This window comes from Dasypus novemcinctus, chromosome 13 (assembly GCF_030445035.2).
Source record: "Dasypus novemcinctus isolate mDasNov1 chromosome 13, mDasNov1.1.hap2, whole genome shotgun sequence".
NCBI classification, from domain to species: domain Eukaryota; kingdom Metazoa; phylum Chordata; class Mammalia; order Cingulata; family Dasypodidae; genus Dasypus; species Dasypus novemcinctus.
This window is the reverse complement of record NC_080685.1, coordinates 389,862-403,468: the sequence shown is the minus strand read 5'-3', so window position 1 is coordinate 403,468 and position 13,607 is coordinate 389,862. Positions and strand designations below refer to the sequence as shown.

Genomic DNA, 13,607 nt, shown 5'->3' with positions numbered 1-13,607 from the left:
ATCAGAAAATGAGAAGTGGCGGAAAGGCGCACTTTCCAGAGCCGACCCTGAGCAGGTGGCCTTGCGCTAAAGTAGACCCCGTGTTCCAAACTCCAGATTCTGGAAGTTTTCTTCCTTTTTGTCAGTGAACGTTGGCTAACAGCTCTATCGGGGTTAGGATGCAGCTTCTTTCCGGATGCCTGTGGGACGGTCACTCTCTCCTGATACCTTTCCTGAACACGGAGCAGAGACCGTCTGAGTAAACAGGATGCGTTTTGGGGGTGGAGGAGCAGGTGTCCTTGGACTGCGCAGGCAGGAGGCCAGCCTGGGGGAGCCAGCGCGGTGGGTCACGGTCTACGAGGGTCCCAGGCTTGGGTGCTAGGAAGAGGGAAGACTAGTTTGCTGGTGCTGCGGCCGCTCACGGGGGGGGGGGGGGGGGGGCGGCTGCCCGCACTGCTCTCCCCACTTGCAGCCCTAGCGGTGAGGGCCAAACTTGCTCTGGGGTCTCCCCCGGCGTCCTGACGGCTGCTGTGCCCCGCGCTGCTCTCAGGGAGCAGTCGCCACCCGCTGGGGTGAACCTGTTGTGGTTCGGAATGCCCGCGTTTGCCCGCCTGGCTTGAGGGCGCGTAGGAGGCGGGCACGGTGGGGGGTTCGAGAGTCTGTGGATGACGGAGCAGGCGGCCTGAGCCGCCAGTGTGGGGAGAGCTGGGCAGAGGTGCGGGGTCTGGGCGGGGGGACGGGGCAGAGCCCCCGGGCTGGAGGTTAGTCACTCTCCAGTGGAGTGAGTGGGGGGGGGGGGTTAAAAAAATAACTTTATTTCAAATTAAAAAAACTGAAATAACAGAATAAGGCAGCCCAACAAGTTGTGAAGGATTATTCCTAAAAAGCTCTGTCCAGGCACTTCTGTCTCCTTTCATTCCAGCGACTGACTCAGTTGTTGCTCCAGTGCTCAGACAGGTGCGCAGGTGAGCGCAGCTGAGTTAAACGGCATAGCCGAGGCCGCCTCGTTGGGGAGAAAAGACAGAAGAGAAAGAAGCGCTCAGTCCTGTTCGCATCTCACAGAACCAAACCCCATGTGCTTTTCCTGGACCTTCAGCGTTAATATATGCCAACTTTGCCTTGCTGCAAAAGCTTTTCCGTGTCGGTGTCTACTGCAGCCCCTTATGACTAATGTGATTTACAGGCTGCAGACAACGCCAACACTGAACTAGTTAAAAGGGGGCGGCGTTTTACCGCAGAATTTTCCATAGGAGGGCACGTAAGAGCAGAGCGGCTGGGAAACTCGGAACTCTGTGGGAACCATCCTCCCTGCACGTGCCGAGGGAGCGGAGCAGGCCCTGCTCCGGCCGTGCGCGTCCCCCCACGGCTCGCCAGCTTCCTGCTGCACCGTGAGGTGATCTCACAGGACCTCAGTGCCCTCAGGATTCCCTTCAGGAAAACAAACCCACGTTTAAGCCCCGGTTTCTACCAGGGCGGGCAGAGTGTGGATAGAGTAGGACCCTGCGTCTCGGGGCGGGGCCTGCTGGAGGCGGGAGGGGCAGGCCAGGCCAGCGCACCTGCGGGCGGGCTGCGGGGCGCGAGCAGGCCTTCCAGGGCTGACAGGCTGGGGACCCCCCCCCCCGCGGTCCTCACTGGCCTCGCCGCCGCGTGTTTGGGGCGCTGACCCTGGCTGAGAACCAGGTGCAGTCGAGGACCTGGGCCCTTCTGGCTCACCCTAGGAGGCCCGTCCATGCGGCCTGTAATTAAAAAACTACAGTGAGGAAGCAGCTGGCCCCAGGGTGCTGGGAAGCCAGAGCTGCCCTCCCTGCTCAGGGCAGCAGTCGGCCAGCGCTGCCTCAGAAGCAAAGGCTAGGCCAGTGTGCTGCCCGGGGGCTCAGCCCAGAGGCCAGGTCGCTGCGCTGCCCGGGGGCTCAGGCTCAGATGTCAGGCCGCTGCACTGCCCGGGGGCTCAGCCACAGGCCAGGCCGCTGCGCTGACTGGGGGCTCAGCCCAGAGGCCAGGTCGCTGCGCTGCCCGGGGGCTCAGGCTCAGACGTCAGGCCGCTGCGCTGCCTGGGGGCTCAGCCACAGGCCAGGCTGCTGCGCTGCCCGGGGGCTCAGCCACAGGCCAGGCCGCTGCGCTGACGGGGGCTCGGCCACAGGCCAGGCCACTGCGCTGACCGGGGGCTCGGCCACAGGCCAGGCTCATGCTTGGGTCCAGCACGGGCAGACCCCTGGGACACGGGCCGGGGGAAGGGAGCTGCTGAGCCAGGCACGGCCGCTGAGCTGTGTGGCCCGGGGCAGTTCAGGGCCTCTCTGGCCAGGGTGGCCTCGTGGAAAACAAGGGCTTGGCCTGGGTGGTCTCCTAGCCCTTCTGGCCCGAGTCTAAGCTGGTGGGCTTTGCCCCAAGACGGCTGCCTCTTCTAGTTAGAAGCCGTCCAATGTGTTTTCCTTGTGTTCTTTTCTGCATTTAGTTTTTGATAGTGCTGTTTTCCATCATCAGAAGAAGATTCTGGGATTATGGCCGCATTGCGCTGGTGTCAGAAGCAGGCAGGTAAAACATGACGTGGCTGGAACAAGCGCGCGTCGGGGTGGGTGCCCGTCAGCCGGGCTCGCCGGGTGCTGGCTTGGGGCCTGCCCTGGCTCCTTGCACCCGGGCTGCCCCCCCGGTGGGAGGAGACCTGTGGGGGGCCGAGAGGAAGTCGCTCTGCCCGTAGCCCCTCCCGAAGCGGGTGTCTGCTCCGCTGCCCTCTCCTGAAGCGCTAGCCTGGCTGCAGCCGCGTGTCGGGGCTGTGACGCCCTGGCTGGGCCCCCCAGCCTGCTGCTAGCCCGCTCGTCGAGCACCTGCCGGGCGCCGTGCCCTCCTGCATGGCGTGCTGATGAGAACAGCGAGGTCGGAGCGCGTGTGGGATGGCCGCGGCGCAGCCTGGCTGGCGGCTCCGGCGCCACGAGGCCTTGCTCCTCTCCGTGGGGCACCTTTCTTCACCCCTGTGCCCTCACCCAGGGCACCCCCGCTCTCCCTGCCCCCTCGGGCTGTGGGGTGCCGTGGGCCTCCGGCTTCAGGCTGCAAGGCCCCGAGGTGCTCCAGGCTTTGGCCGGCTGCGGAGGCTGCCAGCTCGCTCCCTCGCTGTGAATTTTCAGGGGGGCCAGGACAGGCAGGAGGGAGTGCCAGGCGGCCGTCCCTGTCCCCTGGGGCGCGGGCAGGTGGCCCCCCCTGCTCCGTCCAGGGCTCTCCAGGCACTTGCCCTGGAGCGCACTGGGGTCTGCCCCACAGCGCAGCGGGCTCCCGAGTCGGCTGTGGCCCCGGGGGGTGGGTGGGAGGCTGGCCCCGCGGTCCCCGGCCCCGCTCTTGCTCCACAGCCCGAAGGGGAGGAGAGCAGCGGAGGCTCCTTCCGGCTCCGGGCCCTCCTGGCGTTTACAAAAGCCCGGATGCCGCCTCTTGCCTCACTCGTGCTGAAACTGGGGGGTCTGTGGTGCCTCAGGCCCACACCGAGAGGGGCCGGCCCGTGGCAGGGACCCCTCTCCCAGGGCTGTGGGGGTTTCGTTCCTTTTGTCCCGTCTTCCCCACAGGGCTGTTGGGAGTTTAAAACGAGATGCTTTGGAAGTGAAATTTCATCATGTTTTATGTGTTAGTGGGATGATGGGGCCAGGAAAGCAGAAAAAAAGCAAAAATTCACCTATTGCAAATACCTCAAATTCACAGTGCACTGGATGTTTTTAGGGGATTCTTGGAAGAAAGGGTCGGATTAAAATGCCATAATTTAAAAAGCCGTCGTTCGTTAACTCTAAAATGTACAGTTTCCCGTCTCTGACATCGGGATGCAGCTGGTGGTTGGAGGTCAGGTTCCATCAGCCACGGTTTTCCTTTCAGGGGTTCATGAGCTCATGATTCACCTTACAGCTGAAGGCGTGTGAGGTTGGATGAGGCACAATAATTAGCGCAGGTTTTATTTGATGTATTAGGAAATGCATTTCAGCCAGGAAGTGCTGACAGACCAGCTGCTGTGTTGAGGCGGGTGGCTGGTTGGGGAGGCCTGAGGCTGGGGGCTGGGGCGGGGGGCCGGGGCGGGGGGCTGGGGCAGGGGGCCGAGGCTGGGGGGCTGGGGCTGGGGCTGGGGGCTGGGGTGGGGGGCCGAGGCTGGGGTGCTGGGGGCTGAGGCTGTGCCGAGGCTGGGGGCGGGGGGGGCCGAGGCGGGGGGCTGAGGCACACAGACAGCGCAAGTGCACTGCCCCTGGGCTCGGGGCTGAGCCTTCCTGGAACCGGCTCTTGCCCTGTTTCTCGCAGGCTCCCGGCGGTGACGGCTGGCAGCTTCGGTCTTGAACCCTAGAGGCAGGGATATGCTGGACTTCGTTTTTAGACTTCTCTTTTCCTTTGTACGTCTAGTGAGTCCAGGTTCCAGAGGCTGTCATCTTCCTCCTCAGGACAGCAGGACTTTGAGAGCGAGCTGGTTGGTACCTAAGGGGCGGGTTGGTTGTGGCCTGGGAGGAAACCTGCGGGCGCTGGGTGGCCACCAGCTCCTGCGCCTTGTGTGGCAGGAGCAGAGGTGCCCGTGCTGGGAAAGTGCTGCAGGGAAGGGGGCAGCTGGGCAAGCAGCACGATGGCCGAGGAGCCCGGGCAGGGCTGGCCCAGGAGCTGCGGGCAGGGCTGGTGGCCGGGAATCGACTTGCTTGATTCCCTGCTGGGTTATGAGTCCCCACGGGCAGGGGTCTTCCTTACCCAGCGCAGTTCCCCAGTGCCTGGTAAGCCAGGAGGCGCTTGGTAATTGCTGAATGGATGAGGAGCTGACGTTAGTTTTTCCCGCCTGGGTGAGAGCCCGGCTCTGTTTGAGAGCTGTGACAGTAGGGTCCACAGATGCCCTTGTCCCTCTCTGGGCCCACTGCAGAGGTCTGCCCTGCAGGAAGCTTTGTTTCCTCTCCTGTCCCCACATAGTCGTTTCAAAACGCTCGAGCAGGAGCCCACATCAGTTTCTCCAGAGCTGCCTGAGCTTTCATCAGCTCTTGGTTCAAGTTTCGTGATTCGACCTTGGAACTTGTGTAATTCCACAAATTGCCAAACACTCGAGGAGCTGACGTAGGGGTCCCTGCACGTGGGGCACACTGAGGCGGACGGGGGCTGCAGGCTGTCATTTGGGACAAAGGCGCTGCTTTTATGCAGCTGAAGTTAAATGGTTGCTTAGTGTGGAGGACAGTGCCTTCTGCTCCCACGGCGTAGGCGGAGGCTCACCCCCGTCTCTGTTGCAGGGATGCTGCCCCTGGCTGACGGCGATATTCCGCCTGACGTGAGTACACCCCGGCAGCTGGGCTGGGCGTCAGGAGCCAGGGTGCTCGGCTGAGCTGGGGTCTCGTAGGGGCTTCTCAGGTCGGCTCCCAAGCAGCGTGAGGAGGCCGGAGTGCGGGTCAGCAGGCAGCCCCGGGGCCCGGGCAGGGAGGCCCCTGGGGTGGTCTGTAGCTCGGGGCTCCCCAAGTGCCCTCGATCCCAAGGGTTCTCCAGGGTAGCAGAGGGAGCCTTTTGAGCTTATTCTAAATATTTACATGTTCATCTTTCATGATGCTCCAAAAGCTAATCAAGGCTTGTTTTTTTGCTTGGGGGGAATGACGTCTACTTACACTGAGGAGAGGCGGTGGAAGTTGTACTAAGCAGTTGTGCTTGTCTTTGAATTAGTGAAAAGTAGAGAAATAAAGCAATCATTACTACATGCAGCTCGTTCTATTAGAAGCTCTTTTCTTCAAAACATGGAGGCTGTGGGGAGAAATCCTGAAGGGAGCCCGGGGCTAAAGAGCTGGTCACTCACCTGTCCTGGGCAGGAGGCGCTGGACCCAGAGGAGGCCTGGCTCTGCCACCTGCTACCGTATTTCACTGAATATAATGCCATCATGTAAGAGGCACATCAAAATAACGTACACACACGAAGAAAGATACAGTGCTGCCAACTAAACTATGATTGGCTATTGATTGTAGAGTGTTAAAATAGGAAAAGGGCATCTTAGAAGTGATGAAATGCAGTGGTTAAATGAAATTGGGCAAGTCCGTCCCTCTTGGACTCAGTTTCTCAAACTGTGAAAGGGGGAGAAGACAACACCTGCTCTGCCTAATTCCAATGAGCTCATAGGCGCGAGAGCCGTCGTAAGTAGACACATTTGGTGCTGTTACCCGGGGGACCGCAGGAGGCAGACTTTCTGTGGAGGAAGCAGGAGAGGGCGCGGTTTGCCACACCTGCCCTTCCCCACCCACCCAAAATCATGTCCCTAGGAGGCACATCCTCCTGACAGTGGGAGCAACGCATCCGCCAGGCAAAACCTCCCCCAAGTGCGGGGAAGAATCGGGAAGAGCAAGCCTTTAGGGCCCCCACGGGCCGGCCCTGGCTCATGCCCACGGCACCTTTTCCCGTCTCCGGCCCGCTGGGGCTCAGGCCACCTTGACCCCCGCCCTGGGCTGGACCCACCACGGACCCGAATTCGACTCGCGATCAGCGGCAGAGGCTCCTGGAGCGTTGCAGCTGCAGCCCCCACTCCAAGCCGCTGTCCCTTTTCCGTGTTCTCTTCTCGCCCTCTCCCGCGTAGAAATGCCGTTTTCCTTGATTTCGGTTGTGAGGTGTATACAGTTAAGCGCTCTGCTTTATTATTTTAATATATATCAGACATACTTTTCCCATTCAACACCTGGAGTCTTGTCTCCGCTATTCTAGCTGTGGAAAAGACTGCCTTTGACTTTCTTAAGCTGCAATTAAATTTTAACAGCTTCTCTCTGCCAAGGTTACAAAGTAGAATTTAAAGAGGTTTCTCAGTTTCCTTCTCTGCCTTTCCCAGCAAGACAGAGAAGTCAGAAGTGTCTCCAGAAAAACGGAGTCAGAGAGTGTTAGGTTGTTGGTTTTAATCTTCATTAATTCATTTAACCATATTAATGAAGTCTGGAGAGACTGGACTCCACTGTTTTCCGATAGGTGCTCTCGTTCCTCAGAGGCCCCAAGCCAAAGCTGAGGCTGTGGTATGCCTTCCTCCCCGTATGTTCACTGTGTTGAATATATTGTAACATATTGTTGCAAAGTTTGCATTTTCGTAATTTATTTAAAAGTGAAAACAGTGTAATTAGTTGCAAAGTTTTGACCTCCTGATAAACAGTAAAAAATTGGCAATATTGATAACCACACTTTTTGAGCACCTACTATGTGCTGAGCACAGCATTTGGTATTTGTCCCGGTGACCCTTTGAGCCCCTGGTTAGTTGTGCAGTAGGGAGTGGGCAGTAGTTTCCCAGCTTTAAGTGCAGTCACGGGATGGCCGGGAGGTGGCAGAGCGGGGCTCTGGCTGCAAAGCGCTGCTCCGCCCCGTGCAAAGCTGCCTTTTTATTCTGCAGCACTTGCTTCCCTGGGTGAGCGCGTCCAGCAAGTGCATCCTCGCGTGTGGGGTGCAGGAGGCGGCTGCCTGAGCTCCCGGCTGCCCCAGAGCTTCCGCTTGGAGCCCTGAGGGTGGGAGAGGGTGGGGCAGGCTCTGCCTGGCCCCTCGAGGTGCCACACGGGTGGGTGGCAGGGCTGCAGGCTGGACCTCAGCTTGTCATTTAAAACGCCAGCTCCGTCTCTCCCAGCACCAGAGGGGGTCATGTCTCAGGACATGGCTTGTTCTTACAAGGGGAAGGGGCTGTGTGATGAGCATTTACCCCCAGCGTGGCGCAGCCGTGGAGTGGTGGCTGGACCCTTCGCCCAGGAGTGCAGCGAAGGGGCCGAGGGGCAGGTTCGGGAGCTCCCGGCGCGGCTCTGCTCGCTTCTGTGCCTGTGTCCCCGCACGGAAGAAAACGGGGGAACACGCAGCCTCCCCACGCCCCTGCTGCGCACCGGGTGAGGCGCCGCGCGCGCCCGGCCTGTCCTGTTCACCGACCCTGTGTGTGTCTTGACCAGCGACGACCAGATCCTGCAGTGGTGCGGGGAGGACGCCATCCACTACCTGTCCTTCCAGAGGCACATCATCTACCTGCTGGTGGCCGTCAGCGCCTTGTCCCTCTGCGTCATCCTGCCTGTCAACCTCTCGGGAGACCTGCTGGGTAACCGCTTCTTGTCCGCCTGCGTGAGGCGAGGCCGCCGCAGCCCTGGGGAAGGGGCCCGGGTAGACCGACCCCAGGGCGCGTGCTCGGGTTCTGATGCGAGAAGGGGGTCGGGTTTTGGAATTTCTCCATCTGATTAAAGATCCGGAGAAGAACCCACCCCAAACTTGGGGCCGAGAGCTGGGACGCCCCTGATACGAATTTCTGGTTGTATCGACACAGGAGATTAAAAAACAAAGACAGTATAGATTCACAGCTTTCAGAGAGCGAGTACTTTCCTGTCCTCACCCAAATCAGAAGGCCACAAATAGCGGACCTGGAATGTTTCTGATGCTGAGTCAAATTCCAAGTGTGGAGTTGTATCCCCAGGAAGCACAGGAACCTGTAGCCAAAATCCCATCACCAATCCATTGTGCCCAGGGAGTCCCGCCTCGGGAGTGCAGTGTAGGGCATCTCTAGTGTGCTCAAGGAATGCCGTGAGAGTCTGGAAGCAAGAGGAATTCAGGTTTTAACTGCCCACGTGGTGGGCTGAGAACGGATGTCATGGAGTAAACCGGAGGCTTTGGTTGCTAGTGCTCTGGAAACACCACCCACTGCTTTCCGACAGGCGCTCCTCTTCTCAGAGGCCCCAGACCGAGGCTGACGGTGCGCTTTGCCCTCCTCCCCTCGTTTTCCCAGTGTAACCCTGGAACAAATTATGTTTCTCTGCAGATGAAGACCCTTACAGTTTTGGGAGGACAACGATCGCAAACCTACAGACCGAGTGAGTGGGGGTGGGCCGGGGGAGTGGGTGGTGAGGCTGGCGCCGTCGGGAGCCTCGGGCAGGCCGATGTGTGAAACCGCCCGGCCGCCAGAGGCCGTGGGCCCTGGGCGTCAGCACCCTCGGGTGGCCCCCGTTCTACAGGGAGTTTTACAAAACACGGGCCCTGTGGATCCGGGGTTCACCTGTCGGGACCGGGTGGGGGTGTCCTGATGTAGTCATCGTGGCCAAGGGCGTCGGGCACCTGCTGCGGGGCCGTGGGCACCCGAGGGCCTCGCCCCGCGCCTCTCACCGCCCCCCGGCCGGGCGTGTCCCCCCAGCAAAGACCTCCTGTGGCTGCACACCGTCCTGGCAGTCGCTTACCTGCTCCTCACTCTGGGCCTCATGCGGCACCACACCCAGTCCATCCGGTACACGGAGGAGAGCCTGGTGAGTGGCCACCTTGGCGGGGCCGGGCGCTGCGCCGGGCTGTGGGCTGTGCGGGGCTGGGCGCTGCACCGGGAGGGGTCTCGGGCGGCCGGGCTCGTTCCACAGGCCCCGGGGCACCGCTCGAGGACGGGCCTCCGGAGTCCGGCTGGCGTACTTGGGCTCAGAGTTGACCTCTTGCTCTAGGTGGACCGTCCTAGGGTTTGGATGTCCCCCGTCCTGCTAACAGCCTTTTGGTTTGTGGCGCTTGGACCTGTGATTACTGGCTGCAGGTGTCTGCCAAGGGCAGGCTGAGCGCCTGTGCGCCCGCAGCAGGGCGCGTCCTGCGTCCTCGGGCCTGCTGTGTGGCCCGCTTGGGCCGCTTCCCTCCCTGGGTTGGTCCCCAGTCTCGGCCCGCGGGACGGGGCTCACACACTTGCCTGGAGACGCGTTCTTTGTGCAGTCTCAGAAGACGCTAAGTAAATGACGCGCTTCAGGGCTCTCCGGGACAATGGAGGACCGCGCGCCTTTCGCCTTGCGCCTGTGGTCTGACTCCCTGCCGTGCTCTCTGCGGCCCGGGCAGGTGCAGAGCCCGGCTGCCCTGCCGACCTTCTCTGCTGTTTCTCCGGCAGGTGAGACGGACTCTCTTCATCACGGGACTCCCCAGGGACGCCACGAGGGAGGCGGTGGAGAGCCACTTCCGGTAGGAGGCTGCGCCAGGGCTGCAGGGGAGAGTCGGTTAGGTCCACGGGCGCCTGGTGGCCAGGGCCACGGGAGAGTCGGTTAGGTCCACGGGCGCCTGGTGGCCAGGGCCACGGGAGGGCCGGCTAGGTCCACGGGCGCCTGGTGGTCAGGGCCACGGGAGGGCTGGCTAGGTCCACGGGCGCCTGGTGGCCAGGGCCATGGGAGAGTCGGTTAGGTCCACGGGCGCCTGGTGGCCAGGGCCACAGGAGAGTCGGTTAGGTCCACGGGCGCCTGGTGGCCAGGGCCACGGGAGGGCCGGCTAGGTCCACGGGCGCCTGGTGGTCAGGGCCACGTGAGGGCCGGTTAGGTCCATGGGTGCCTGGTGGTCAGGGCCACGGGAGGGCCGGCTAGGTCCATGGGTGCCTGGGGGAGCCCGAGGAGGACCGTCCCTGCCGTGCAGCGTCCAGTGACCGCCCTGAGCCGGGCCCCAGCTGCCCGGCCCCAGCAGAACAATGTGTGCGGTGGAGGCGCAAGGGGACGCCTCGGAGCCCTCTGAGGAGAGACGGTACCTCAGGCTGGTTCTCAGTGCTCACCTTGTGGGGTGCATTGGAAGGCCGCAGCTGAGCCTGGACGCGCCTCGCGGCCCCGGCCTCGTGGTGGGTGGGCTTGGCTGGGGGCTCTCTGGGGCTCCAGCCCAGCACGTGTTGGTCAATGAGGCCCTGCGCCCCCAGGAGGCCCCGGGCCCTGCACCTGGGATTCCTGCGGGTGGACGGGCCAGCCGGCCGGGAGAGCCCGGGCCCTGCCGGGGAGCACAGGTCGCCGTCTGCTCTCGTTCCTACCAGCTCAGCATTATAACCCGGAGCGTGGACTCCGGGTGGGCTAATGTGCAGGTTCTGAAGAAAGCGCTTGTTAGGCGAATTAATGGCACAGGCAGACGAGTAAAACGTACGTTTAAACTTTATTGACTGATTTTTAGAACTATTCACTTTTACATCAGCACTTGCTGCTGGAACCACTTTTTTCTCTTTATTGAAACAACCCCTGGAGACTCCTGCTAGAGAACAGTTGGAAACAGTAGTTCGCCTACTGTACAGCCCAGAGAGAGACAGAGCCGGCTCTCCCCACACCGCTCCGTCGTGCTTCCCGTTTTGGAGGCCCTTCCTGTGCACGCGACGTGAGCCCGTCTCGGGGCAGGTTTCCTCCTGAAAGCTCTCACTGGGGCCCGAGATTATCCACGGGTCAGGACGACGGTGTGCCGTGAGCCGGCTCTCCCCTGAGATGTGGGCGTATTCTGGCTGGCACGTAGCTGGGGGGGGGGAGGGGGGATTCACGTGGCCCAGGCCTCCCCAGAAGTTGCAGGTGCGGGTCTCATGGCCTTGGCCTGGCTCGGGCACTCGCTGCCTGGCGACTCGGGCACAAGTCACCTCGGGGTCCCTCTTCTAGTGAGGACGTCACCTCACAGGTCATGGTGAGGGTTCAGTAAGTGAGTGGGTGCCACGTACCCAGTAAGCAGCAAGTGTGTAAGTGATTTGTGGGGTCAGCGATGTGTGCTGAATTTTCTGGAACACAGGCCCACGGCTTTCATTCGATCGTTTAAAGGTCTGTGATCCTCAAAAAAAAAACAAACAGATTTCAGTGATGATCCAAGGTGGACCTTGGCCTGGAGCAAATGATAAATTATTTTGGGTGGGTAGAGGGGGTACTGGGTAGTGTTAATTTTTTCCCATGAGAAGTGCCAGTTGGGAAGCGGACTTGGCCCAGTGGTTAGGGCGTCCGCCTACCACATGGGAGGTCCGCGGTTCAAACCCAGGGCCTCCTTGACCCGTGTGGAGCTGGCCCATGCGCAGTGCTGATGCGCGCAAGGAGTACCGTGCCACGCCACGCAAGGGTGTCCCCTGCGTAGGGGAGCCCCACGCGCAAGGAGTGCGCCCGTGAGGAGAGCCGCCCAGCGTGAAAAGAAAGTGCAGCCTGCCCAGGAATGGCGCCGCCCACATTTCCCGTGCTGCTGACAACAGAAGCGGACAAAGAAACAAGACGCAGCAAATAGACACTGAGAACAGACAACCCAGGGAGGTGGGGAAACTAAATAAATAAATAAATCTTTAAAAAAAAAAAAAGGAAAGAGAAGTGCCAGTTGATGAAAGCCAAGTGGGTATAAGTTTGTAAACTTCAGGCAGTTAGTTTTCTACAGATGACAAAAGACTTAAGACATAAAAGGCAGCTTGTTACTGTTCTACAAAAGTAAAAGATCTGATGAGAGTTCACTACAAAATAATGCAATTGAGAAGGAAATCTGGTTGTTTCTGTAGCCTGTAGCCCACTTTTTAGAATGATGGAGATTGTGGCTGATAGCAGAATGCTGGGCCCTGCCTGTGCTCAGATTAGAACACATATCAAGGGCAGTGAGCAAGCTGACAGATGTCTAGGAACGTTATGCAAGTTCTGAAATATTCATATTAATAACCATTTAACCACACACATTTTACCCAGGAAAGGTTAAGCATCTTGTTTAATTTGACAATACTTCTCATGCATACTTTATCAAAAAACAAAACAAAACTATCTCTAGTACCTCTCTTTTTATAAGATCCTTTGTGATCTTCTAGGGGCCCTCTGGAAAATCCCAGACAGTTTGAGATTAAAAAAAAAAAAAAGACAGTTTGCTTTGAGAAGGTAAAATGTCAGAGGTTGTCAGGAGGTCTGAACACTTGGTTAAAGAGGAATCTGGGTGACTGAAACAGTGCTTGTCTCTCTGTTAACCAATGCAAGAGTAAAAGATTTTAAAGTGATAGTTAAAACCAAGTTTTTCCTCAAAGTGAGAAGACTTGTTTCTCTTAAATAATCAAGGACATGATAAAGTACAAGAAATTATTCTGATAAAAGCAGTCTCTCTGCCTTTTACACTGATGGTTCAGAAAAAGTCCTTTACAACCTCTTACTCAGAACAGAAGGATAATCCAAGAAAACCTTGTTATTTTAACAGAAAGAAAATAAAACTCTGGATTTGCATCAGTATACTGTTGATACTAAAGCTCTTAAAAATCTTCTGGATTAACCAATCAAATCTTACCCAACTTTGACCATAAGAAGTAAAATTCCTTTTCCACAAACCTTCTACATGTTTCTGTATCCATTCAGGTTTTGTCTTACATTTTCCTCTTTCTCATTTGGCAACAGCCCGTCATTTTACTTTAGCATAAAACTACTTTCTTTTTTTCTCATTCAGATCACATCCTGTACACCCTACATATTTAAGTTACTCAAAATATCTTAGAAACTGTCTTTAAGCCAGCATCCTACAAAACACAATTACGGTTGAAATAAACCTTGTCAAAATAATGACTCAATTTAGTTAAATGCAAACTTACATTTTAAAAAATCATTTTAAACATCTAGTAGATGTAATGCTCACTTGATCAGTAAAATGATGTAAACTTAGGAATGACAGCTTAACGCATGCTTGTTTTGTACTTAATACCAGTAACTCAGAAGGCATAACTGTTTTCCTTTTAAATTAACAATCTTACATTAGTTCTGTTTGTCAAAAATTTATGTAAATCATGTGGACTTGAATTCTTAAATATTAGGGCTAGTTTTTAAGAACATTTATAGTATTAGAAGTTTGGTTTCCTTAATTTTTGGGATTTTAGGAGTATTTAATTTATTTATGCTCTTATTTATTTTCAAGCCAATTAGAATAGAGCTCCTTTTAAGGATTTTATAAGTTAATTTGGCAATATTATCTGGAGGTAAGAAAATATAACTAT

General features: G+C 57.6%; 1 protein-coding gene across 2 annotated transcripts in view; it reads left to right on the top strand.

Annotated features, from left to right (window-relative positions):
- Positions 1-13,607, top strand: part of TMEM63A (transmembrane protein 63A) — a 36,018-nt gene that overhangs the window by 3,878 nt on the left and 18,533 nt on the right. For both annotated transcript variants that reach the window (XM_071207318.1, XM_071207317.1), the window contains exons 4-10: positions 2,432-2,511; positions 4,342-4,405; positions 5,199-5,236; positions 7,849-7,991; positions 8,703-8,754; positions 9,072-9,180; positions 9,789-9,859. In XM_071207318.1, the coding sequence (XP_071063419.1) occupies positions 2,432-2,511; positions 4,342-4,405; positions 5,199-5,236; positions 7,849-7,991; positions 8,703-8,754; positions 9,072-9,180; positions 9,789-9,859 (557 nt within the window). The remainder of the gene's footprint in view (positions 1-2,431; positions 2,512-4,341; positions 4,406-5,198; positions 5,237-7,848; positions 7,992-8,702; positions 8,755-9,071; positions 9,181-9,788; positions 9,860-13,607) is intronic.